This window comes from Mesocricetus auratus, unplaced genomic scaffold (assembly GCF_017639785.1).
Source record: "Mesocricetus auratus isolate SY011 unplaced genomic scaffold, BCM_Maur_2.0 Super-Scaffold_100013, whole genome shotgun sequence".
In the NCBI taxonomy this organism is placed as follows: domain Eukaryota; kingdom Metazoa; phylum Chordata; class Mammalia; order Rodentia; family Cricetidae; genus Mesocricetus; species Mesocricetus auratus.
In genome coordinates, this window is record NW_024429196.1 from 42,497,981 (window position 1) to 42,524,815 (window position 26,835).

The 26,835-nt window shown below is 39.1% G+C and overlaps 1 protein-coding gene across 1 annotated transcript in view; it reads left to right on the forward strand.

The window, feature by feature from the left end:
- Vps41 (VPS41 subunit of HOPS complex) overlaps nucleotides 1–26,835 on the forward strand; it is a 157,741-nt gene that overhangs the window by 120,073 nt on the left and 10,833 nt on the right. The window contains exons 13-24 of the mRNA XM_005071807.4: nucleotides 745–860; nucleotides 2,421–2,477; nucleotides 4,091–4,152; nucleotides 5,001–5,082; nucleotides 6,059–6,151; nucleotides 7,088–7,215; nucleotides 8,412–8,556; nucleotides 15,289–15,330; nucleotides 15,874–15,924; nucleotides 18,534–18,671; nucleotides 22,900–22,954; nucleotides 25,417–25,557. Of these exons, the coding sequence (XP_005071864.1) occupies nucleotides 745–860; nucleotides 2,421–2,477; nucleotides 4,091–4,152; nucleotides 5,001–5,082; nucleotides 6,059–6,151; nucleotides 7,088–7,215; nucleotides 8,412–8,556; nucleotides 15,289–15,330; nucleotides 15,874–15,924; nucleotides 18,534–18,671; nucleotides 22,900–22,954; nucleotides 25,417–25,557 (1,110 nt within the window). The remainder of the gene's footprint in view (nucleotides 1–744; nucleotides 861–2,420; nucleotides 2,478–4,090; nucleotides 4,153–5,000; nucleotides 5,083–6,058; nucleotides 6,152–7,087; nucleotides 7,216–8,411; nucleotides 8,557–15,288; nucleotides 15,331–15,873; nucleotides 15,925–18,533; nucleotides 18,672–22,899; nucleotides 22,955–25,416; nucleotides 25,558–26,835) is intronic.

Here is a 26,835-nt window from a genome sequence, read left to right on the forward strand (position 1 = left end):
CTTTAGAAATTCTTTCTGGCTTTATAAACAACAGACATCTTATGAAAATAATTTTACTTCTCATTTGGACAAAGAAATGATGCAAAAATATACATGCATCTGACACTTCTTTTATGAACCCTCTAAAAATTAATTAAAAAACTGTAAGAGATATTTTGCACTTTGCAAAAAACAATTATGATTCAGAACTAAAAGCATACAGTCTGGGCATTTTGCTCAGAGCAAACTTAGTTGTATGTTTAGAAACCCTCAGAGTGGATTTTATAATTGAATTCTGCAGGAAACACTCAGGATTGGCATTGTAGGTACCTGCTAAAATGATAGATTATGTCTCCAGGGCTTGGGCATCTGTCGCTTATGCATTACATGGCCTTGACTCTAGTGAAGAGGAAACATTTATTGTTGACTGGGATGTAATTGTTCTGTAAGAGTAGAATGGCAATGGAAATGTGTTAAACCTAGAATTTTAAACTTTATTTGTGTTGGTTAGTTTGTTTATAGTCTTTTCTTGTAGCTCTTTCTCCTTCCTCCTCTTCGATAGTTTTACAGTGTGCTGTGTTCAAGAGCATTACATGCTCCATTCTCACCCTCCTTGACGTTTTAGAGTCAAGCACACTTGGCTGCAGAGATTGATAAGATAATTGACTGCTGAGTCTGAAATCATAGGCTAATTATAGCCCCTGAAACTCTTGCCTCTTTGTAATATTGAGTCACCCAAGCTGTCCTCTCTGTCCTCCCTTCTAGAATACTCTGAAGGGGAATCACTTTTCTACATTGTAAGTCCAAGAGACGTCGTCGTAGCCAAGGAACGAGACCAGGATGATCATATCGACTGGCTCCTTGAGAAGAAGAAATATGAAGTAGTTTTGATTTCACTTTCTTAAAAGTATTGACTTGTCTGAACATATAAAGAAAAAAATTTTTATAATAAATCTTTCATATTGAGCTAGTGTGCTCCAAACCAAAAATAGTCTCTCTGTGAGAAATCACAGAACAAAAAGCATGCAGTCTGGTTGGCCAGCTTTTCTGTTGAGGGGTGGGTTGGGGAAGCATGATTGGTTCAGAGAAGAGGGAGTCAAATAGAGCTAATGTTCTAAAACTTTTGTGATAATTTTCCTGAAGTAATTAAAGTAGAATAAGTTTTTCACTTTGAATGTGTTCATAAAATTGCTCATTTTATCCTTATTTTGTGTATAAAGAAAAGATACCAAATTTATTCTTACTTAGAATGGTTTGAACTAATTTGGGTGGAATGATGCTGTCTACTTCACTGAGCCGTGGTTTCAACAAGCTTAAGTAGATAATGTACCAACATAAATGATTTTAGGATTAGAACAACATATTATACAACTGTAATAGCTGCCAAGATATTTCGTTTCTTAGAATGACTCTGGATGCTTTTGTGTGCCTGTCAGCAGAAAGCAACAGTATCTAGTTTATGTGAAAGGACTAATTTGTAAAGTGGAATCCAGTTGTTATGTATTAATACCTAGTATATAATACACTATTACCATATTGTGTTGGATTAAGTAATATTTTAGTGTTTCTTACATTTATCTAGTTAGTTCCTTATTTGTATATGTGTGCATATCTGTGTGAATGTATGTACATATATGGATGGGTGTTTATATTTGTTTATCTGTACAGAGGCCAGAAGATGGTATGATCTTTCCTTTACCACTCTGCCTATTCTTTATGCAAGGCAGTGTCTTTTACTGAATCCAGTGGTCAAGTTTTCTCTGCTAGGTTGGAAGCCAGCAAGTCTAGTTCTCCAGTGTCATTACTTTCAGAGCTAGGGTTATAGATAGGCATTTGGAGAGACTTGTTTCTGGGTGTGGGTATCTCTCTGAGCTGAGTCATCTCTCTAGCCCCTAGACTAACATTTTATGAAATTAGTGTATGCGTTAAATATTTATGTTAAACTGATACTGCTAAGTGTTTGGAAATATAAATATAATGTGATTTCCATTAGCTTAATTGTAGACATGAAGATATATGTATGTTGTTTGCCTTTATTGAAACATAAATGAAAAGTACCCTTTGTCTGTCTAGGTCATCAGAGTTAGAATGACAGGTATCCTTTTTTGATTGAACTCTAAGGGATTTTATTACTTTGATTTGTTTATGAAATGAGATTCCAGGTTCTTTTATGTGGGAATGAATTCAAGTGAAAAATCAAAAATGTCTTCATTTTGGTTGAATATCTTTAATTTAAATTCCATGAAGTTCATTCAACCATAACATTAAAAATTCCAGTGCCTTAAGCAATGGCTACAAGAAAATGAGGTTTTATTTGAGTAATTCAGAAGTTAAAACATAATAATCAGTTTATAATTGTATTTGCTGTCTCTCCCATTCACCCCCATTTTCTCTCCTTTTTTTTTTACATGGCCCTCACCACGATGCTTGTGTAATCATAGGAAGCTCTGATGGCAGCTGAAATTAGCCAAAGGAACATTAAAAGACACAAGATTCTGGTAAGTGTAGCATCATTTTTGAAACCTAGCTGTTCTTACTAATGCTTAAGAAAACAATGATTTGAAAAGAACAAGAACAGGTTCTTCGTATCTGCTCATAATTTGTTTGAACTAATTTTTTTATCTGGGAGGGCATTCGATTGAGTCAGTTTCTGCTTGTAAACAAGAGACTTCAACACTTGCTAGGATGTAGCTTTAGGAAATTTTGAAACTGCATTTGGGCAATGCACTTTCAGTACAAACCTCTCCAGTTGAATGTTTGGAAGCCTCTTTAAATCATGTGTAAAATCACATTATCACAAAATGTATCAAGACTTGTCTCTTCAAACTAGATTGCTTTGGTGTGGCCTTGATAACAAATTCAATTGCTTTTATTATGGAGACTATTCTAGGAAATCAAATACAATCTTATTACATTTTTGACTCTGCAAAAGTACAATGTCTAGAAACCTATTTCTCTGCTAAGTGTGACAGTGAATTTTGCAGGTAAAGACATGACATGAAATCATATCCTCTACATATGAAGAGTCCTGTCCTTACACAACATTGAGTCCATTACCCTTGTTTACAAATGAATACTAGAAATTTAGCCTTTTATGGCTAGTTGGGTTTCAGCACAAATTTCTTGTATGATTTTGTTCATCCTAAAATTCTCTGTAAAACTACATATATAAGGCATTAATTCTTAAAGAATACATAAGAAAAACAATAAACAAAGGGAAGAGAAAAAAGCTAGAGATCTTTTACTTTTAGATAGAGTTGAGGAGAATAGTAATTCTTAAAACTGAAGAGGTAAAGCTAGACTTGGTTCTAAAGGGACATACTACTTAAAACTTGGTTCTGTTTTCAGAATGTGCAGAAGACAATTTAACCTCATGTTACTAACCAGGAGGTTAGTCTAACCATGGCAGATTAATGGAGAAAGGATCAGAGAGGGAGGCCAGCTGGGATGAGAATCACTTAGGAGTCCTGGTGTAGTTTGTGTAGAAAGATGAAGTCTGCACAGGGCTGTGTAATTGGAGTCATGCTGGTGGAGTCAAAATTGGTAGAGTGCTGTTAGCAGTAAACACATCCGTCTTCCCTTGGTTTGGACAAAGCCATCCATGGCACATGTGTGGTGTTGGAGAACAGAGGATCAGGAATGCAGTCATTTAGGGATTAATGCATACAAGACAAACTGAGATGAAGCAGCAGACATTGTGTCCTTGGAGCTGAGAGAGAATTACATTCCATATCTTAGACTTCTGTGGAAGTGGTCACATTTAACAGAAGACAACGGAAAAGCAAACCTTTATATCCAGTGATAACTTTAGGCTGTTTCTAGTATCAAAGACTTCTTCTGCAGAGCATATCTGAGGGGGAAAGGTTAGAAGATTTTCACATGGAAACAAGGTTCAAATTTTAAAACTTTGATTATTAAAATTTATATAAAACAAATATAAGTACATTAAATATAAATGTGCTAAAGTGTAATATCAGCCAAGCTATGGCACAGACAGGCTTGGGTCACAGTTCTTACGGGATCACCAAGTCCTGTCTGCTTAGAAACTGACACACAACTCTTCAGTTGTTTTAGTTGCATTACTAATTTACTTCATTTTGCCTTTCTGTAGGATATTGGGTTGGCATATGTGAACCACCTGGTGGCAAGAGGAGAATATGACATGGCTGCACGGTAATAACGACATCCTCACAGTTATTTATGGCTGATGATAACAATAAATATAAGTGATTCTTTCAAATTGAAAAGGTCCTTCTGCACAGAGTTAAAGGACTGTCCAGATTAGCAGGAGTTTAGTGTCAGCCTGTGCCGCATAACTCCAGTCCCACTTTCCACAGCACAGCACAGCACACATTGGGCAGGAAGACTGCTTATTGGCCTGCTGAGTTAGAATGTCTTCTTTATCACTCTGTAGAGAGTAAGCAGACTTGCCCACAGTTTATACTTTGTGTATCCTCCAGGTTTTAGGGCCAATTGTGTTACACATGCCTTTGGAAGACCACTAAAACAAGTACTTCTGCATATAGCCGAAGGACAATGGCTCTTCACAAAAGTGTGATAGTTAAATGGAAATGATAAAGCTTGTGAGATTGCCTTCAGACCTGCCCTTATTGCCCTGCGATTGAAATTCAGCCCTGTAAATTATGTGGTAGGCTGGGGATCTGATTTTCTAGTCTGCTTTTTCACCTCCTTCTTTAAAGCTGACCAGAAAGGTGTTGGCATTGGGATATAGTGAGTTTTCCTATATAAAGTCCAAGACAGCAGTGCTCTCTGGATAAATAGCAAAGTTGAGGGAACTTCTAGTCTTCTGAAAGAGACCTGCCTTTTTCTGTAGTATTTTGTATAGTTTTCGTGATTTCCGTTAACTCCATATATAGTCAGATAAGTAATGGTGACACCTTCAAGTACGTTGACAATAAAGAAGAGAAAGGTTTACCTAAACCACTAGGGAAATGTCCACTTATGCTATCTCTTTATTTTTGTTTACATTTTATTTCTTCCTGGGATGTTCTTGCTGCCAGAAAATGCCAGAAAATTCTTGGAAAAAATGCAGCCCTCTGGGAATATGAAGTTTACAAATTTAAAGAAATTGGACAACTTAAAGTAAGCTATTTTATTTTAACCCTTAATTTTTGCATTGTAGTTTATTAAAATAAGAATAAAACTGAGACAAAGAAATTCTTGGTTGGGAAGTATGCATTTTCTTGAAAGAAGAATTAAATGTTATATTTTGCTTGTATCAAATGGATACTTACCTTGTTACATGTGTATCTTCCTTTTAGTGACTTGGGAATAGTTGTAATTTTATCTAATAGACTTTGTAGCATAACACTTTTAAAATTTACTTAAGAATTAATTTATTCTTCATTTTTATTCTTTTGTTGTGTTCATCTAGAACCAGGGGCTTCAAAAATGATTGCACTTAGCTCACTCTCGATGCTTGGGTGGTCTGTCACATGCAGGGGGACAGATGAAAACATTTGACTGTAGCTCCGACGAGAAATTTTACCACTTTATCTTCATCTTTTCAGCGGGGGCACAACATATATACCAGTCACTTTTATATTCCTTTAAAGGGTTTTTAAGTTTTCTTCATCTGTGAGCCTTTTGAATACTCTATTGAAATTACGAATATACTTTTAAAATTTATATTATTGTTTAAAGTTGACTTATAAAGAAATGGGCTTCATTGTAGCATTTTCATATATTTGTGGAAAGCTTGCTTCATAAGATGATTGAATTTTAAAGGATTAATTAATATATTACATCCAATATAAGGAAAATTAAAGAGAAATATAAAATAATTGATTAGATTTTCATTAATCAAGAAGAAAAGAATAAAGGTTAATGAGATCACTTAAGTACTTTTGTTGCCAACACATACACATACAGATACAGACATACACATGCACACACACACACACTGTCTTTTTAAAATATTTTGTAGCTTTCTATAAGGTGATAGAGTTTATTTGAATCTTTTCTGGATGTTCCATTATGTCCTGAAACCATGATGTCTGCACATTCGGGATGCAGCTGTCATATTACTCCTGAAAGGACTCTGCCCCTTCCTTCCTAGGCAATCAGTCCTTACTTACCAAGAGGGGACCCAGTCCTGAAACCACTCATCTATGAAATGATCTTACATGAATTTTTGGAAAGTGATTATGAGGTAAGGAATTCTCACATGATCATGGTTTGTTCCCCGCGTTTGTTACAAAGTCTAGAAATTTGACTTTTTCATCCTTTCTCATTGATGTCACATGGATTTGATGCAAAAGTGATTTAAATTAAGTCATCAAAATTATTCTACCAATTCATGTCCTATCTGACTGTGGCTGAAGGAAATCAACCTGTCTTGGCTTTTAGGCCTGGATAGTTTTGTCCTGCACTATTGTCATGTCTACCTCATGAATACCACTGAAAAGGTTAGAAATAATTTTTATTGTCATTAAACTAAATAATTGATTTAAATATTTCCCATTGTTCTCATCTTAAGGTTTCATTTTAAATGATCACGTAATAAATCAAGTAGCACAGTTCCACAGGAACTGTTTGCCAAAATTATTTCCATGAAAAATTCTGACTGCTTACAGGACAGTAAAGATCAGGTTGCAAAAAACAAAAACAAATGAAAAGAAACCTAAGTCCAGTAGTGGACACTTGTAATTCCAGCTACTCAAAAAGCTGAGGCAGGAGCAACCTGGGTAACATGAGACCCATACCTAACCTGCCCTTGGGTGGCTAACCAGTTATCTGGCGTGCCAGTGTCTCAATTTCCTTTTTTTTTTTTTTTTTTTTTTTTTTTTTTCTGGTCAGGAAGCTTTCTGAACCAGGGTATGTTGGGCATTTGTGGAAACTTCATTGCATAGGCATGATGGCTAATAGAGATGTGGGGAAAGCCAGAGGCCTGTCCGGTGTGGTTGCTTGGCATTCCTTCCTCATGGGCAGGGGCGGGACCCCTTTTAAGGAGCACTTATGACCCACTAAGTTTCTGTGTCCTGCATTGGGGAGGGAGTAAAGAGCAGGAGACTGTGAATTAAAACCCAAATGCGATCACACTATCACACTATGCAGTATTTTTTTTCTCCTCTTCTCCTTTGGTTAGGGCTTTGCAACGTTGATCAGAGAGTGGCCTGGAGATCTGTATAACAATTCGGTGATAGTTCAAGCAGTTCGAGACCACCTGAAAAAGGACAGTCAGAACAAGACTTTATTGAAAACACTGGCAGAGCTGTGAGTATGTTTTAGTTTTTGCCATCTTAGAGTGGTGAGGGATACCTTTTCATTCTCCTACATCACTCTTCACTGGAAACCTTTTTCTGAGTCTCAGATGAGTAACTAGAAGATGAATGCATGGAGCTGCATTATCATGTGATTTGCCAGAGGATGGGGTAGTGTGGGTCCTGGTGAGGAGATGGAAGGTACCAGGCTCCCTCAGACTCTCCCCATGAACCAGGCTCTGGATTCTGTTATTCTTAAGCTTGTAAGTCTGTTGCTTTTTCTGCATCAGGATCTTTATCTGTACAGTTACAGGTCACATTTTGTTATAGGGATGCTCTCAAACTTTCTCAGCAAGAGAAGTTTGATGAATGATTTCCCTTTATTGGATTCTGGCTTTCTGCCATGTATGAGATACAGAGAGAAACTAGAATGCCAAGGAGCCTCTGTATAGGGCACCAGTTGGTATACTACAGACCAGTCCAAGAAAGAAGGCCTGCTGCACCCTTCCTCAGCACATACAAGCCTCAGATTTCTCTCACGTATCATTTTTGTTGAAGTCTGACAAAAGGACCGATGATGGCTTGGACACAAAACCACATTAGACTAGGCACACAGGAAGTCTTGATTGTGGCATTCCAAATTAGAGCCCTTGTTGTTTTTTATCAGAAGCATTTTTCTGGATGCCCCTGGACTTTGTAGCACTGTTAACAGTGAACAGCAGGATGGTCTCTGTCCATGATTTCTTTAACTGAATGAAGAACTTAGTATGAGAACATGTTTCAAAGGAAAAATCCATTTAAGCTTATCCAAGTCCCCTCCAAATGACCTGGAATGTAACTCATCTGTCAGCTGGACACTGCTTACAAGAATTCAAATGTTTTCCTCTATTCCGCAAGAGGAGTATTGCCTTCATTTTGGACCATAAGTTCAATATCTGGAATATAGATTTCTATAAAACCTTTGAGGCTGAGACCACAAGAAGGAACATTTATTACTTGAATATTATGCATTTTTTTCAAATTTGGTGAGATAAAAGCCAGGGTTCTGTAAAAATGTGCATAGGAACCATGTGTTTTTAAATCTCTGTGACTACTTCCCCTAGTAAAGTAAATTCTTCTATTGAACAACTATTTTAGTCTTTAATATTATGAGACATAGTCTGTGCATTTTAATTAAACTGCTAATGAATATAAATTTTTTATTGTCAGGTACACCTATGACAAAAATTATGGCAGTGCTTTGGAAATATACTTAACGCTAAGACATAAAGATGTTTTCCAACTGATACACAAGCATAATCTTTTCAGCTCCATCAAGGATAAAATAGTTTTACTAATGGATTTTGATTCAGAGGTAACATGTTTCTTATTTCTACTATTGCCTATTAACCATTCAAAGGTCTAATCAGTAGCTACCTGTCAGAGTGAATAACATACTTGACCGTGTGCTGCTGCTGGCCATGCTTAGAACCCTCTGACTTGTAATGCATGTTATTTTAGCAGTTGGCATTCTGGAAGCCTTTCTGTGCATAGTTATTCTGAGAAAGTCATTTTAGCTTAATGCCAGGCACTTTTTTTGGTGGTGGTGGCAGGAGAGAGCTGGGGATCAAACCTAAGGTCTTATACATAGTAAGCACCGGTTCTTCCATTGAGCTGTATCCAAAACACTGGTGTAGTACTTTACAAGAGGCATTTGTGTTGTTTTATTTTGTTTCAACAATTCATATAATTCATAAGGGAAGGAAGGAAGGACTTAATCTGTGTCTCACTGTGAAAATTTAAATGAATTTCTGTTTAGACCCTGTCCTAGTTTGATTTTTATTTGTGGTGATAAAGACTGTAGCCAAAAGCAGTTTGGGAGGAAAAGGCTGCCATGGTTTACATATCCTCTGTCACAATCCATTGAAGAAAGCCATGGCAGGAGCTCAAGGGATGAATCTGGAGTCAGGACCTGGAGCAGAAGCTATGGAGGAATGCTGCTTTCTGCCATACTCCTCTGGTTTTCTCAGCTTACTTCTTATCACCTCCACAGCTCACAAGAGGGTTCACTAAGTGAGAGTCAGTCTCTCACTATTTCTCTCTGCCCTCTCCCTTTCCATCTCTCCCTCCATCTCTCCTCCCTCCCCACATCTCTCACCTCTCCCTTTCCTTACTACTCTCCCTCTCTCTTCCTGTCCCTTAATTAAAAGTAGTAATGATTAGAAATACTGATGCTCATAAAAAATTGAGGCTTTTATTTGAGAAATAAATTATAAAGTGCTCTCTACAAGTTGCAGAAGGAAAAACACATTTCCACATGGTAGTCTACACTTAGGGATATGCTGTCCAGTAGTACTCTTCACAGAATCTTACTCTGGGGGATGTTCAGACTCTTTTCATACTGTAAGTCTAAGCAGTAGGAACCATAGAGAATCATGCAGCTCCCTGGCAGTTCATGCAGGGGTTTAACAGGAACAATAATATGGCTGACTTCTATGACTCACTCTTACCAATAAACAAGTCATCCTAAGAAAATATTTAAAAAGAAACAAAATATTTAAAAAGAACAAAGGAACTTCTCAAAAATATATAGAATTTTTACTTCTGTACCATAGAATACATTCTCAGTAATCGTGGAACTTTTTAAGCAAACCACATTTTATAGCATAAAGCAAGTCTTAACAGATACAAGGAAATTGAAACAATTTATTCTATCTGATCACAGTGGAATAAAACTAGACATCAATAAAATACAGAGACTCTACAAGCTTGTGAAGATTAAATAACACATTATTGAATAATGACTAGAGTACCACAGAAATCAGGAGGGAAAATGAATGCCCTAGAATCAAATGAAAATGAAAACATGGCTTATCAGAACATGGTGAATACAATAAAAGTAGTTCTAAGTGGAAAATTTATGTGAATAGGTACTTACATTAAAGACACTGGAGATCTCAAATAAATAACTTAATGATTCATTCCAGGGTCCTAAAAAAATGAGTATAAGCCAAACCCCAAATCAGTTGATGGAAAAAATAATAAAGACTACAGGAGGATGCAGTTAGAGATAGCTTAGTGGTTAGTTGTATTCACTGCCCTTGAGAGGGCCCAAGTTCATTCCCCAATTCCCACATGGAAGTTCACAACTATCTCAACTCCAGTTCAGGGGATGATCCAGTGCCCTCTTTTTTTTTCTCCATGGGCACCATGCGCATAAGTGGTACAAACATGTATGTATGTGTGTATGTATGCATGCATGTGCCACGCTCGCTGCGCAGTCTGTATCTGAGAATGTGGCGAGGGTGTTGGGATTGATGACACAGAGACCTGTCAGTGGCTTCCAGAAGGCTCCTCAAGAAGGCTCTCCCCAAGGAGGCTCCTTTTATTCCTACTCTGGCTGGTTATTATATACCCTGACAGGAGAGGCAGAGGTGGGTGGGTCTGAAAGAGGTGGTTAGTCTTTGGAAAAGGTGGAGGTCAGGGTGTTCCCATTGGCAAGCCCTTATCAGGAACTTATTGCCCCAGGCACTGTATTGTTTTTAGTAAACATTGTCTTACAGCTACCTGGTCCCAGGCTGATGGGGAAGTGGGTTTCTGGCCAAGGTCTGTTGTCCCCACATGCATGTTATATACACACACACAGGCAAAACCTTCATATGCATAAAATTTTAAAAATCTTTTAACATCATAGAACAAATGAGACAAGATTTTGGTTCTTTAAAAAACAAACTTTGGCAAGCTATAGCCAAACTAACAAAAAATAATTTGTATGCATATACCTACCAAAATTAAACCATGTGGATGTGAACAAATTAGACAGAGCTGCATCAAAACACATGAAATGATTGAAGAAATAAAACATCTCCCAGCTATAAAAAGCCTTAGGCTGAGGTGAATTCTCTGTTGAATTCTACCAGACCTTTAATGAAAACCTAAGTGTCCCTCAGACTGTTCTGTAAAGCAGAAAGTAAAGGAACTCTGTCCACCTCTTTCCATCAAGTCTCTATTTCCTGATACCATAAACATGTAAAGACTCTTACACACAAAAGACAGTTATAGGCCAAGCTCCCTGGTGTATGTAAATGCCATAGTTCTCAGTATAATGCTTTCAAATTGAATTCACCACAATAGAAAAATCTTTCACCAGAATCAAGTTGACTTCATTCCTGGAATACAAGAGTGATTCAATAAATGTAACATATTATATGTTGATAGACTCTAGGAAAGAAATCACAACCTCACCAGAGTAGGTGGAGAAAATTACTCTAGGAAGGGCTCTGGAAAAGCTCAGTTTTCACTCATAATAAAACAAAAATAGAAGAAATGTAGCATACCATAATAAAGACTAAGTACAATAGAACTATAACCAACATACTAGAAAGGAAAAAAAATTCAAAGAAAAGTTTAATATAAGAAAAAGATCTCCAAGTTCTCTAGTTGGTATAGTGCTTGGAGTCTTAGCTAGAACAATAAAACAAGGAAATAGAAGAGATTAGAATAAATGAAAAGAGAAAAGCAGCCTTATTTGTAGGCATGTGCCTTGATGTAAGAGATCCTGAAGATGCCACCAGAAAACTCTTAGATCAACACTTTCAGTAAAATAACAGGATCCAAAAATCAATATGCAAAACTCAGTAACCTCCCTATATATCAGTAACAAACATTCTGAGAATACAAACAAGTTTATAAACACACACACACACACCATAATACCCCCTTCCCCAAGTCCTTGTAGTAAATCTAAGAAGAATATGAAAGACCTCTTGTCTTTGTCAGTGTTCTATTGCAAGATGCCATGACCATGGAAACTCATATACAAGAAGCATTTAATTGGGGCTTGCTTACAGTTTTAAAGGTTTAGTCCATGATCCTCAGGGCATGGAAAATGGCAGCATGCAGTCAAATGTGGTAACTGAGTTCTACATCTCTGTCCACTGGCAGTAGGAAGAGAGACACTAGGTCTGGTTTGGACCTTTGAAACCCCAAAGCCCACCCCCAGTGACAGGCTTCTGTTAAGAGAAGCTTTTTCTTTTGCTAGCCGCTTTGGTTTATCCCCCGCCAGTCGCCTGGGCTCTGCCGCGCGAGCCTGTTTCGAGATCCGCATGAGTCCCAAATAAACACACAGGACGCTGTATTAATTATGAAGCTGTTGGCCTTGCTTGTCCCTTACTGGCTAGCTCTGCCTTAAGTAATTACCCCATAATTGTTAATCTAAGTATGTTTCTTACCGGAGAATAGTTCCCGGCTTCCTACCCCCATGGCGTCACATGTCGACTCTCCTGTGTTTCTCCTACCCAGAATCCTCCAGGATTCCTAGCCCCACCTATCTAGATTCCTATTGGCCAGACAGTGCTTTATTAGCATAAGACTTCCCCAACAGGCTTCCTCCAGTAAGTCCAAACCTACTCCAATAAGGCCCCTTTCTAATCCCTCTCTGGTAGTGCCATTCCCTGGAACATTCAAGTAGATGAGTCTCTGGGACCCATTCTTATTCAAACCACCACACCTCTAGAATGTGAATTTTAAAGCATCCGAGGAAAGACTAGACAATGAGATGACCTTGCATGCTCTCTTGTATCTGAAGAGCTGCTATTGTGTTGCTGTGATGATTGATGGAGGGCATTTCTGTATAAATGAGATGGGAGGGCATTTCTGTATAACTGAGGTGGGAAGACCCACTGTATAAATGGGAAGTGCTGTTCTGAGGACCAGAGCCCTGAACTAAATGAAAAGTAAACCATGAACTAAGTAAGCATGGCATTCATTTCTATTTCCTCGCTACAGCCTTCAATTTTATCACCTGAATTTCACCATGGGCTGGTGTGGCAGTCCTGGTGACATTGTGGACTTGTAAAGGACTCAGTAGCCCAGAAAATTAGTCTAGCCAGTGTAGAATCAACATGACCCAGCTCTCCCACTCCTGTAAATATACCCAAGTGGCTCTATGTCAACATTGCACCAACACACTGTCTTTTGTTTCTTGCTGTACTATATATAATAGTCACATTAAGAGACTTTGTTTAAAGGGGTCAATTGTACTGGCTAGTTTTATATCAACGTGACTCAAGCTAGAGTTAAATGTAAGGAAGAATCCTCATTTGAGAAAATGCTTCCATAAGATCCAGTTGTAAGGCATTTTCTTTTTTATATCAAAATAAAATATTCATTAACAAAGGAAAAAAAGGAGACTCTGTTTAGGTTTCTGCCAACAGATGAATTGATAAAAATGTGATATATATATATGCACAATGAAGTTTTATTCAGCCATAAAGAACAAAATGAATGGAGCTGGAGCTGGAGATCATGTAAGCAAAATAAGACCCAGAAAGACAAATCATATTTTCCTTTGTAGGCAAATCATATTTTCTTTTGTGTGAATCTTAGATTTTAAATGAGAGCATCTCATGTAGAGGTACACACCAAGGTACACATCATTAATCCTAGTATTTGAAGGCAGAGGCTGGAGTTGGAGGCCAGCCTAGTCTATATATCAAATTCAAGGCCAGCCAGGGCTACATAATGATACCCTATCTCCAAAAACAAAAAGAAAAAAACAAAAGACAAAAAAAACAAAAAAAAAAAACAAAAAACAAAAAACAAAAAAGGAGGAAGGAAAGGAGGGAGGAAAACTGAAGGAACCAGGGAACTAATAAGAGAAGTAGATAGAAGAGAGTGTGAGAGGTGAATGCAATCAAAGTTTATGGAATACTTGTATGATCATCGTTTGAAACCCATTCCTCAGCACAGTGAATATGCACTCATAACAAGTATGAGATGCGTATATAAAAACTAGTGACAGGGTGAGTGCTCAGCCAGTAAAGGCACCAGTCACCAAATCTGAAGACCAGATTTAATCCCTAGATCCTCATGGAGGAAGGAGGGAACCTACTCCCTTAAGATGTCCTCTGACCACACATGCTCTGAGGCATGAAGGCATGTGTACATGTGTGCATGCACGAGTGTGCGCACATGCACACGTGCACACACACATGCACGTGCGAGCGAGCACGCGCACACACACACACACACACACTATGTAAGTGTAACTGAGAAGTTTTGATTACATTCCCCTTATCCATTTTCTCCTGTGTCTTGAAAGTCTAATTAGCATATGTCCTGTGGGAAAGAAATAGCTGAGCTAAAACTAATTGCTATTGAGAGAATTTAAGCAAAAGTTAAGGTATCATAGTTTTCAAATTAGAAAGGATCTTTGGAATAATTAAACACCCTTATGTAACAAAAGTATAAGTTGGAACAGACATTAGGGTAGTAACAGCAAGACCCAGTTATTGTATTTGGTGTCATCCTTCTACCTGTTTTCATAAACTAATTAGTGCTTTATGAATGTGGTAGATGGTATAGAAAACAGGAAGATTTCAAGCATTTCATTTGTTTTCCTGTAGCTAACTTTCTCTTAGAAGGCCAGCTCTTGCTCACTTCTGTGGCTGTGGTATTGTGATATTCACCAGAGCTACTGAGGATCACGTGGGAATTTGTAAACGTAGTTGAGACATCAAGGGGCTAGAACATGTTGTCTGTTTTGAATACAGTAGTAACTTTTACATCTGGTAAAAATAGAGCAATGCATTGGTTTAACAATATACAAAACATAACTGACCTCAGATTGAGACACATTTGAATTTGTATTCCTCAGCAAATAGCATTTTATATAGGACCATTTATGAAGCTGTAGAGTCTTCTCTGTCCTGACAGCCAGCTCCCAAACACAGAGACTTGTTATTCATCATGAAAGCTCAGTCGATACCTTAGACTTGTTCTACTATCTCTTATAACTTAAATGTACCCATTTCTATTTATCCATGTGTTTCCACACGACTGGTGACATTTACCTGCATGTCTTGCTCCCTCTCCATCTGGCTGGCAATTCCTTTCTTCTTCCCAGCATCCTCTCTACCTCAAAAATCCTACCTAGCTATTGGTTGTGACACATACTCACAGTGTACAAAAAGATTATTCTACAACATGAAGCTCAGTGCTTCTAAAGCGTAAGAAATAAGCCCTTTACCTGCATAACTGTGGTACTGCATTTTGTTTAGTGTTCTTGTGTGGCAGACAAGTAACTATGGCTGTGTTTGTATTTCAGAAAGCGGTTGACATGCTTTTGGACAATGAAGATAAAATTTCAGTGAGTCCTTTTATATGTGATAGACCTGTTGTTCTCTGTTGTTAATAACATACCACAGACAAGAGGAGAGGGGTTAGTTTGGCTTATAACTTGATCCAAGATCAAGAGGCTAAATTTGGCAACGGCCTTTTAGCTGGCAGGTTAGTGTAGGGTGTTGGACACCAGGAGACAGGATGAGCCATGTGGACCCTGGAAGAAAGAAGGCGGATGCAAGTGGCCTAGAAGTGGCCACCTCCTTGTTCTTTTGTAACTATATGCTCTCATGCAACCTAACCCTCTCAAGTGTCCAGTTGAATCCCCTTGTATGGTTATCAGTGACCTCCCACTAAGCCCTTCATCTGAAAGAGTCCCACCACTTTTTAGTGGTCACATTAGGAATCAAGCATGGACTCAGGTTTTGGTGTGGAACAAGACACATTCAAACCATAGCATGTATTACTAGATGAGTGTCCACAATCCCATGCCCACAATAAAGTGTATCAGGTTATTTGTCATTATGGCTGCCTCCTTGTAACTGCATTTTAATTTTTTCTTTTTCCTCAGATTAAAAAAGTTGTAGAAGAATTAGAAGACAGACCAGAATTGCAACATGTGGTGAGCACTAGTCTCCTTTGTCCTTTTAATTCAACAGCAGACAGAGAGCCTGTGTATTGGTATGGGAGTGTCCATGCAGACAACTTTTCTTAGAGAACACTGCTCAGATTGGAGCTTTGACCACAGGCAGTGTGCAAAAAATACTAGAATGTGACACAAGCTGTGACTCTGTGGCTAGGAATTAATCATAGCACACGTGGTTGAAGTGTGGTTTACAATTGATTTGGGACTTTCAGAAAAATGTTTTCTGTTTTGCTCTTTTCTACCATTCTATGCAAGGGAGTAAGTGCTTTCCTCTGTAGTTGCTATTATATATAATCAGGTCATAAGTCACAGCACAAACCAGTAGTGCATTATAGATACCAAGTCCTGTTATTCTGCATCCAGAACTATAGAGTGACCAAAGAACGGATTTGTAGTTTTTGCTCCTCACCCACACTGTAGCTAAGCCTACCTCTTCTATATGGGTTTAGTGACTGTATTATGAAGGGCTCCTTTGATTCCATGTATCATGTCATCCAGGGAGTAATCCAGGAGTAGTGTCTTAGTTTGCTTTCTACTGCTGAGACCAAACACACCATGAGCAAAAACAACTTGATGAGGAAAGGGTTTATTTCATCCTACAACAACTTTCAGGTCTCATACCATCACTGAAGGAAGACAAAGCATGAACTCAGGCAGGAAAAGTAGCGGAAGCCATGGAGGAGCACTGTTTACCACCTTGCCCCTCACAATTTGCTCAGTCAGCTTTCTTATACACTCCAGGACTACCTGCTAGGGGGTGACACATTGTATGGGGCCCTTTAACATCAATCGTTAATCAAGAAAATGCCCTACAGATCTGCCTACAGGCCAACCTTATGGTGATATTTTTGTTTTCCAATTAAAATTCCCTGTCCCCAGATATGTGTGGGTTGTGTCAAGTTGACAAAAAACAATCAGCACAAAAGGCATTTTCTAAACGCTTTAAAAGCATATGTAAAAAAGGCTTGAGTGGCAAGAGGATTATTCTGCGGAAGTGTAGTATTCTATTGGAAAGCTGGCTTCTGTGCTGAAGCTCGTGAGGACATACGAATGGGAGTGTAATCTAGATATATTATAGATTTGTTTATTACTCATCATTTAATGCAGATACTGTTGCCATGACCAGAAAAATCTCAACATTATCTGCTTACCCAAGCAAGGCTCCATTCTGATAGTTATCTTAATTTTTTTTTGCTTATATAGCAACAATATCTGTACTGCTTAAGCTATGAAACAGATACTGGCAGCATTGCTCTGTGACAATGTAACCAGGGAAAGGGTGTCAGATACCCCTCTAAAACAGTCATCTCTACCCATCTACACCCAGCAATAAAATGTCTGTATTATATGTGACAGGAAAATACCTCTTCAGGGAAAGTACCATGTCCTGGCCATATCCAGACCCCCCACTACAAACTGCTTATCCATACTCCTTATCAGACGTAGCTCAGCAAAGGAGCTCAGTTTGGCTGTGAACAACCCAAGGGATGACTCTTGAAGTACATATGTCGGTATGATATACAGCAGCAGCCAACTCACAGCTTTGGGAAAACTGAGGTTTCACCTGGTTACAAACACTCATGACCTGAATGTACTTATGTGTGATTGTGTCTTCCTCCCTCTGGTGGGTTGTAAGTTTTTGTTTGTATTTAACATTAGCACTGAGTATTCATTGTTGGGTATTACATAATTAACTCAATCTTTTCAATAAGTAGAAAGTGAAGAATACTCCCTTTAAAGTTCAATTGTATGAAACAACTGTTCTCTTTTTATTACTTATTTTTGTTTTCTGATGTCCTCAATATAGGAACCACTTAATTGCAAAAGGATTACATTAACTCTCTAAAAATGGATATAGGAGTGTGTAAGGATTAATTTTGTTCCTGCTATGTTTTTTTTAAAACAGTTAAGTTGCCCAGTGTCATTTCATGTAAAAGAAGAAAAAAATTTAAAGATTAGTTTTAATTTTTTGTGTAAGAGTGTTTAGCCTGCATGTATGTAAGTGCACTGTGGGCTTGTTGGTATGCATGGAGGCCAGAGGAGGATGCCAGATCTCCTGTAACTGGAGTGATGGACAGGTGTAAGCTGCCATGTGGGTGTTAGGAATCTAATCTGGGTCTTCTACAAGAGTAGCAGTGCTCTTAAGCATGGAGCCATCTGCCTAGCCTCAAGAATAGAATTGTTGTTATCTAAGATGCTACCCGGGCATTTGACTTCGGTGGCAAGATGATGACATTAAAATTTACCATCATTATTTCTGTGTAGTACTTAGCATACACCAGGTATGGTTCTCGGTAATGCTCAAAGGTATTGCTTTGACTTAGTGAAGTTTTCTGCGGGTGAAGACCCAAAGTCATAGAGTGATAAGGGACTTCTCTAAGCTCATAGTTGTCAGTGGCAACCAGTCCAACTTCTAGAGAGTTTCAGAATCTGCTCCCAAATGGCATTCTTGTCACCTAGAAGTTATTCTTGCTGAAGACCATGTCTCCTAACCTTCATGGAAGGTGATAGCAACTGAAGGTAATAAAGTTAATTGGTTATTTTATTCTTATTCTGATATTGTGGCTTATCTTGTTCCTTTTTAGTATTTGCACAAGCTCTTCAAGAGAGACCATCATAAGGGACAGCGCTACCATGAGAAACAGATCAGTCTGTATGCTGAATATGATCGACCAAACCTCCTTCCCTTTCTCCGAGACAGTACCCATTGCCCACTTGAAAAGGTAAGCCAGCAACCAACTCACTGTTTGGACACATCGGAAGTAGTTGCCACTTTCGTAAGCCTTTTGCTGGTCTTCTTTCACTGCATGCGTTCATCCCTGTTCAAGGGAAGGTTGCTGTTGTGTCCAGTGTGTTCTGCTGGCGCATTGTGGTGAGACAGTCCTTTGGGTTAGACTTAGGGGCAGAGTACAGGCATTCTGTGACAGGCTTAATTGGAATAAATATGTAATCCATGGCAACAAACACCAACCTGAAGTGACATCAAGAGTCTGTCTGTCTCAGAGTTAGAATGACTCGGGGTAAGTGCCAGAGAGTGGGGACTGCCGAAAGCCAGTTTCAGAAGCAGAGGGCAGTGAGCTTCTATATTTCTCCAGCACGCTGCATCACGCTGCACTCTGCTCTGCTACTCGGTCTTCCCCACTCACCTGGAAGCTCTTCAGAGGAAGGAAGGGCTTTGTCCACTCATTTGGGGAATGGAATCTCTGGTTCACATTTATTTTTAACTCTTTAAATGGCCTTTTCACTGTGGGTCACTGAAACATGTAAATCAGATATTATTTCTTTAACAAGATCCATTGTAGGAAATCTGTTTGCATAAAAGTGTTACCCTGCCTTATTTTGAAACAAAGCTAACTTTGACACATACTCATGACTTACAGATTCATTGAAGATCTCATCTTTTTTTTCCTTAGAAAAAAGAATTCTGTATTCACTGAATTACCTTTGAAATTATCATTTATGTTTGCCATGAACAGAGACAGCGACCATGAACAACAAATTAGATCCCCCATAGCATATATCCCAGATTATGACAGGGGTGTCTGTGTCATCTGCGACACCCAGGAGATGATAGGGGTTGAGTGATGGAATGCATTCTCACGTGTTTCAGTTCAAAGACATGCAGCACATAGAGCCTCTTTACTCAAAAATAAACCACAAACCTTAAAATCGGAATGCTCCCTCCCCAGAAAACTCCTACTTCAGAGGATAATTCCTCTGTCAGGTTACTTACCTGTTCTTGGCTTGGGTAATTGCTGAAAGGAATAATGGTTGCAAGTGGGCAACTAGAAATGTTGAAGTATTCAGGTCTGCCTTATTTTGTGTGGTTTGAAATCCCAAATCCATACTCTGATAGTAGCAGAAGCCCTGAGAGGATCCCAGCTATTCAGTTCTAGATTTCCAGGATTTAAAATCACCACAGTTAATAAACTCAAAAATCAATAGTAAGGTTTTTTTTTGGGGGGGGCGGAGTTGTTCATTGCAAGGGAGCTACCGACTCTAAAAATTTCTGACAACTACTGCTCTTTAAAAGAACGGTACGTTCCTTCATCTGCCTGCCCTGCCTTCTTCCATGCACTGCTTTCACTCGCTTGATACTGCTGCATCTCCACAGACGTGCCTTTGTGTGGATGGAGGCATCTGGTACCTGGCAAGCTGAGACTGGGGGTGTGAATGGAGGAGTTGTAAGCTGAGAGCAGACATGGAAGTTAGGCCTCTGAACCTCAGGCCCCTCGTTCTTCACTGTGCCGGGGAACTGTTTTTCGGTTTTAAAATGTTCACTAAATTAGCAGCAAAGGTATTCCTTAGCATTGTAAGCATCAAGAAAAATGCAGCTGCAAACCTGTCTTTGGACCATAATTTACAGATGTGATCTTATGACTTGATGTCATGGTTATAATTTTGTCAGGTTTATAACTGAATGTATGATGTCCTAATCAACATTCACAAGGTGGCAGTGTGTGTCATTTAGGTGAACACACTGGGGATACAAAGTGGATAAAATTTTACTTCAGGATTTAAAGAAAGGTTATCTAGGATACATCAGAGTCAAGGCTGGGTAGGTGTCATTGTTCAATTACAGCTGACAATGTTCCTCTTGCTACCCTGAAATTCCCCTCTTATCTTCATGCTGGATCAAGAAAAAGTTAGAATGCTACTTTTGCATCTTTTTCTGTTACTCGATTTCTGTCAGTTACCTTACTTTTCACCTTTGCCATAAAACTAGCTCCCTCTCCCTCCCTCCCTCCTTCCCTCCCTCCCTCCCTCCCTCCCTCCCTCCCTCCTTCCCTCCCTCCCTCCCTCCCTCTCTCCCTCTCTCTCTCTCTCTCTCTCTCCCCCTCTCTCTCTCTGAATGTGAGTGTGTGTGTGTGTGCGTGTCTGTCTGTCTGTCTCTCTTTTTTTTCTCTCTGTCCAACTAAAGTCTTTCTTCTAGAGGGAACATAGTGTCCAAACATGTAAGAATCTAAAATAAGTATGATGTCACATTTGTCATTTGTGTCAATAATAGCAGAATTCTGTGTCCTATAAATATTTTTATATTTCACTCATTTTCAACTCCTATATTTTTCTAGAGGTTCATCATTGTTAAGGAGAATAATGTAAGGCACTGTTAGAATCCACTTATAAATATTTTAATGACATGGGAAATTCAAATTTCAAAGACTTGCTGTTGTAGAAAGCTGTCCTCCAGTACAGCATAACCTGTTGAGCTCTCAGCAACTGTGATTCCTGACAGGAGACCTGCACGAGATTGGGAATACATACTCAGTAACAGTGTCTGGGTAGTGTGCTCAGCACGCCAGGACCATCCTTGTGGGTACATCAACAAATATACTGATCATTGAGTGTCTGAAACATGTCAAACCAGTGTAAATTAAACAGCCACTTAGAGTAAGTAGTTTCTGTAATGTACCATCCAAGTGTGGCTTATTTCTAGCCTCAATGGTATGTATGACTCGAAACACTGTCCTGGCTTCATCCCTATTCTAGACTAAGGATGCTCTTTTCCCTATTTGTTTCTCATTTAAATACACTGATCTTTGTGATCAGCCCCCACCCCCATTCCTTACCTGCTTTAAATATATAGTTTATAGGAAAATTTAAGTCAAAAATCAAAATATCAAGACCAGCTCTTGCTGTTATTTCCAAAGATAGATCACAGAACACAAAGAGATGATTAACTCAAGCTGTTCTTTCTATGGCTTTGATTCTTATTTTCAAAACCTCCTGGCTGGCTGGTTGCTTCTAAATAACTACTTTAAATGTGCAACCCAGTTAACTTGTTTCTCCTCATTTGAGAAAATGCTCACTACAGACCTACTGTGAGGCCAGCATTGTGGTAAGCATAGGGCTTAACAAGCACATGGTCCCTGCAGAGGGAAGCTAGATGACTACTATGGTGAAAAGTCGGGGCTTAACAAGCACATGGTCCCTGCAGAGGGAAGCTAGATGACTACTATGGTGAAAAGTCCGTTATTCTAGTGATAGAGAATTAGGAAGCCACATGCAGGATGAAAATGGAGGGACACCTAGAATCCAGTGTGAAGTGTGGCAGTACTTGTCTCCAGTCCTTTCTAGAGGAGGAAGTAAGGTATGAGGAGAAAGTTTGAGAAAAGGGTCCTGCAGAGGTGGTCAGGGAGGATAAAGCCACACTAGGATGGCTGAACAGGATTGTGGGTCACCAAGCAGGTACTGCAGGAGGATGATCTGTGAGATGTGGTCTCCCTGGTGAATTGTACCTGATTCAGGTGTCACCTCTCTGTGGAGAGAGGTCACAGGAGAATGGCACGAACTCACTGTCGTTACTCCATGCACAAGGTCCTCTCCCTGCACTGTGCCAGTCATGGAAAGACATGTGGTCATTTCTTTGTCATCCTTTTGTGTCCAAGAGTCTGGGGTAGATGTGCTGTGTCTTCTCCTGCTTCTTTGTTTCTTGGCTCCTTCTCTGTCTCTTTGAGTGTGATCATTCCATGTTACTATTATCCTCACCTTTGCTTCCTTGCTTCAATCTGATCCTTCAACATCCAGCAGGGAGAGCATAGTAAATGTGTGCTATTTGATTTAGAGTGATTGTGCGGTTTATCAGTACACAGTGCTTCCTTACACTATGAAAGGAGATAGTTTGTATGCAAATGCCTATAGATGAAGTTGGAAGCAATGGTATAAAATGAGAGAAAGCTTAATAAGAAAACACGTTCCAACACTGCTCTCTGCATCTGCTGATAGAACGCTGTGTTGCTTCATGTGATCTCAGTTCACTTGTGTAGATCTAGTAACTCTGAAAGGTGAATGAAATAAAGAACAACAGATATCTGTTTTGTTTTGTTCTTTTTTTTTAAGGGAAACAATGAAAAATTCTTCCAAGTTTGTAGTGGCTTTAAGTGGCTCTCTTAATATTGTTTTCCTGTTTGGTGGTCTATAGTATAACTTTTCTCCTTGTTTTAATTAAAGGCTCTTGAGATCTGTCAACAAAGAAACTTTGTAGAAGAGACAGTTTACCTTCTGAGTAAGTAGCATTTGTTCATTTTAGTCCCATAAACATAGAAATGGGGTGAAGATTTGTTGTAAAGCATATAAGAAGGAATACAGATTTGAGAACAAAGTGACAGACATTCACTAGTTTATATAAAAATGTAATACATGGAAAAGGAGATTCCAGAGCGGAGTTACTAGAACCATGCTGCTAAAAGAACACATAATAAATGTGTAATAAAAAGGCAACAAAGCAAACAAAAATGTATCAAATATCACAACACAGGTTAAAACTGTAGATGGGCTAACAGATTTGGGCTTGGGGGTTCCCCCCTTTTAGTTTATACTTGCCTTATATCACCACACATTGATATGAAACAGCTCCTATTTTCAAAATTCACATCCTTAATAATTAGAACATGGGGCTTTGGAACATGAGCAAAGCTTCATAATGTATTGTGGCTCTCAATGCTCCCTTTCCCTCTGACTCCTGCCTCCAGACATGGCAGAGTTTTTGTGTGATGTGTACCAGGAATCTAGGCTTCTCCATCTTCCAGAATGCATGAGAACCATGAGGACTTCTTGAGGAAGCTGTGCAGGTGCTGGTGACATACAGCATAAATAAACTAAATGTGAGGATATGTCTGGCATCATGTCCCTACCCACATACCATGTTTCTTACACCACAGCTCTCTTCCACACAGCACTCACTGTCATTGGCTCCTTTGGCCTTTGTTGAAAATTAACCCATCTCCTAATTTCATGTATGCAGTAAAAAAATTCATGGGTTTTCAGCACCAGCCTAGAACTGTCCTAGAACGGGATCTGCTCTACTTAGGAAAAATATTTGAGACTGTATTTCCTACTTGAGCATGGTTTGGGGCTTCTCATCACAACTTTAAGTAGCTTATGTACTGACTTCTTCCAACTGTGATCCTCTGGGAAGTATCTGTTTGAATTCATCTTTATCATAATGTCTTAGGAGCAGTAGATGACTTAATTTATGACCCTTTACTGGTCCCTGCATGGAACAAGAGACAGGGTTAATATAATAAGCCTCATCTAGACAGTTGGCCTTCTACTGCATAAGGTCTTCTACGTGAACTCTAATAACAGCTTGTGAAAATTATGAAGTGCCAAAGGTTTAATGAGCAGAAGGGGCAGAATGATTTCCAAGTTTTTAAAAGTCTTAACTGTATCAGAATTTGAATCTAAAGGAAATTTCAGGCCTATGAGAAGGAAGCAGAATGCAAAAGACCCATCTCAAAATCCAACTGTGCAGTTCAGTGGTTACATGATTTTGCCAAATTACAAATAGTGCATTTCCTCTTCTATTGAAAATGAAAATAATAAGTAATATTAAGGTCATGCATGGTGGCATATGTCTTTAACCCTAGCACTCAAGAGGAAGAGACAAGCAGATCTCTGTGGGTCAAGGCTAACCTGGTCTACATAATTAATTTCAAGTTAGCTAGAGCTACATAGTGATGCTGTCTCAAAATCAAAGAAAAAAAATGTTTTTATTTAAATTAGAAGCTATCTTATTTTACATATCAATCTCAGTTCCCTCTCCCTCCTACCGTCCCATGGCCCCCACCAACCCCCCATCCTATCCCCCTTCTGTTCCCCAGGGAGGGTGAAGCCTTCCATGGGGGATCATCCAAGTCTGTCTCATCGTTTGGGACAAGGCCCAGGCCCTCTCTGTGTTTCTAGGCTGAGAGAGTATCCCTCTATGGGTCTATGGTGAATGGGCTCCCAAAATTCATTTGTACACTAGGGATAAACACTGTTGCACTACCAAAGGCCCCATAGACTGCCTAGGAAAAAATGTTTTAAAAATATTCATTATTGTATATAGCAGGGTGGTGGTGGTGCATGCCTTTAATCCCAGCACTTGGGAGGCAAAGGCAAACTCTGTGAGTTTGAGGTCAGTTTTGTCTACAAGAGTTAGTTCCAGGACAGCCTCCAAAGCCACAGAGAAACCCTGTCTGGAAAAACAAAACAAAACAAATTTCATTATTCTAGGCTGGAGAGATGACTCAGCAGTTAAGAGCATTTGCTGTTCTTCTAGAGGGTGCAGGTTTAATCCCTAGCTATCACTTATAACTCTGGTTGTAGGGGATACAGTGCCCTCTTCTGGTCTCTGTGGACACTAGGTATGCACATGGTACACACAAATACATGCAACGAAGACACCCATGGACATAAGTTAAATAATAAAAACGAAATAAAGTAGGGACTTAGGTAAAGTGTACTGCCTGAAATCATAGTGTGATTAAATGATGTCATTCACATAACACTATCTAATGAACACTCCATACAACATGAGGACACAATAAATAGGAAGTACTTATTTGGCTGTCAAAGATAGGAAATGATAGTGTTGTGTAAGAAAGTCAGCTTTAGTCTTATCTTTCAAGCTTTGTAAACCAATTAAGAAATATGATGTTTCTTTTAAAATGAATAACGTATTCCACACTTCTTCACACCATCTAGGCAGAATGGGAAACAGTCGAAGTGCCCTCAAGATGATTATGGAGGAATTACATGATGTCGATAAAGCAATTGAGTTTGCCAAGGAGCAAGATGATGGAGAGCTCTGGGAAGACCTGATTCTGTATTCCATTGACAAACCACGTAAGCAGAGAGACCATTTGATTGTAAAGCTTTTTATCGGTATATATTATAGCCTATTATAGCCCATTGTGTGAGGAAGAGTTATCTCAGGTACGGTACACTGGGCTAAAATTATGACCAAGTGGGTTGATGGAGAAGTTTAATCCCTAGGTCCCACACAGTGGGAGGAAACTATACTCCTTAAGTTGTCCTCTAACCCCCACACATGTGTACCCAGTGCCATGTGAGTCTCTCTCTCTCTCTCTCTCTCTCTCTCTCTCTCTCTCTCTCTCTCACACACACACACACACACACATACACACACACACAGTATAAATCGATATAAGTGAATAAATAGATAGATGATTATAATAAGGTTTTGATGGTAAAGCATCCACAATGAGTCCAGCAGTGAAAGTTCTGGGGCTTTTTTACCCCCTCCCATGCAGAAAGGCCTGAGCCTGGCTGTGCAAGCCTGAGGATGAGGAAGATCAGGTGGTTACATGGTTTACCATCCTTTCTACAGCTCCACTGATAAATGTCATGATGCTTAGTGTGATTTGGTTTGGGTAGTGTGAAATCTCAGAGTCCTTTCCAGACCTTTATGAAAACACATAGCCTACTGGATGGAAGCCATGGGTGAGGTTTTGCCTTTCCAGCCCATTTTATCAACCCAGCACTGAGAGTTCTTAAGTGTTGCTGCTCAGTTCAGCCATCTGCAGAAGCTCTCTCATCTCCCTATTGCTTTGTGATTTGGTGAGTGGTTGTTGTTGCTAGGGGTGTATATTCTCATTTAAGTGTCTACAGTTAGAATAGCCCTTGAGGACTTTCTCTCTTGAAACTATAAGGAATCTAACATGGTTGGAATTTGAGTTCATTACTTAGGAGCTTCATGAACTGGAGAAGTGAAATACCCCACTTCCAGTGTCTGTAAAAGGAAGACGCAAAATATGCTAACCCTTAAAATATGAAAGTATTAAAGATGAGTGATCAGAGGTTCTTAGTGCTGGTTGTACTTTGACAATAAAATGATTTTGAAGAGATGTGAATAAAGGTAATCGTTTAACTTTTTGTAAAATGTTCTCAGTTTCTCCTTCGTGTCTTAGAGCAGTGGTTCTCAACCTTCCTGATGCTGTGACCCTTTAATACAGTTCCTCATGTTGTGGTGACCTCCAACCACAAAATTATTTTTGTTGCTACTTCATAACTGTAATTTTGCTGGCATTATGAGTCATAATGAGGACATCTGATATATGACGCTGAAAGGGGCAAAAAACCACAGGTTGAGAAACACTGTCT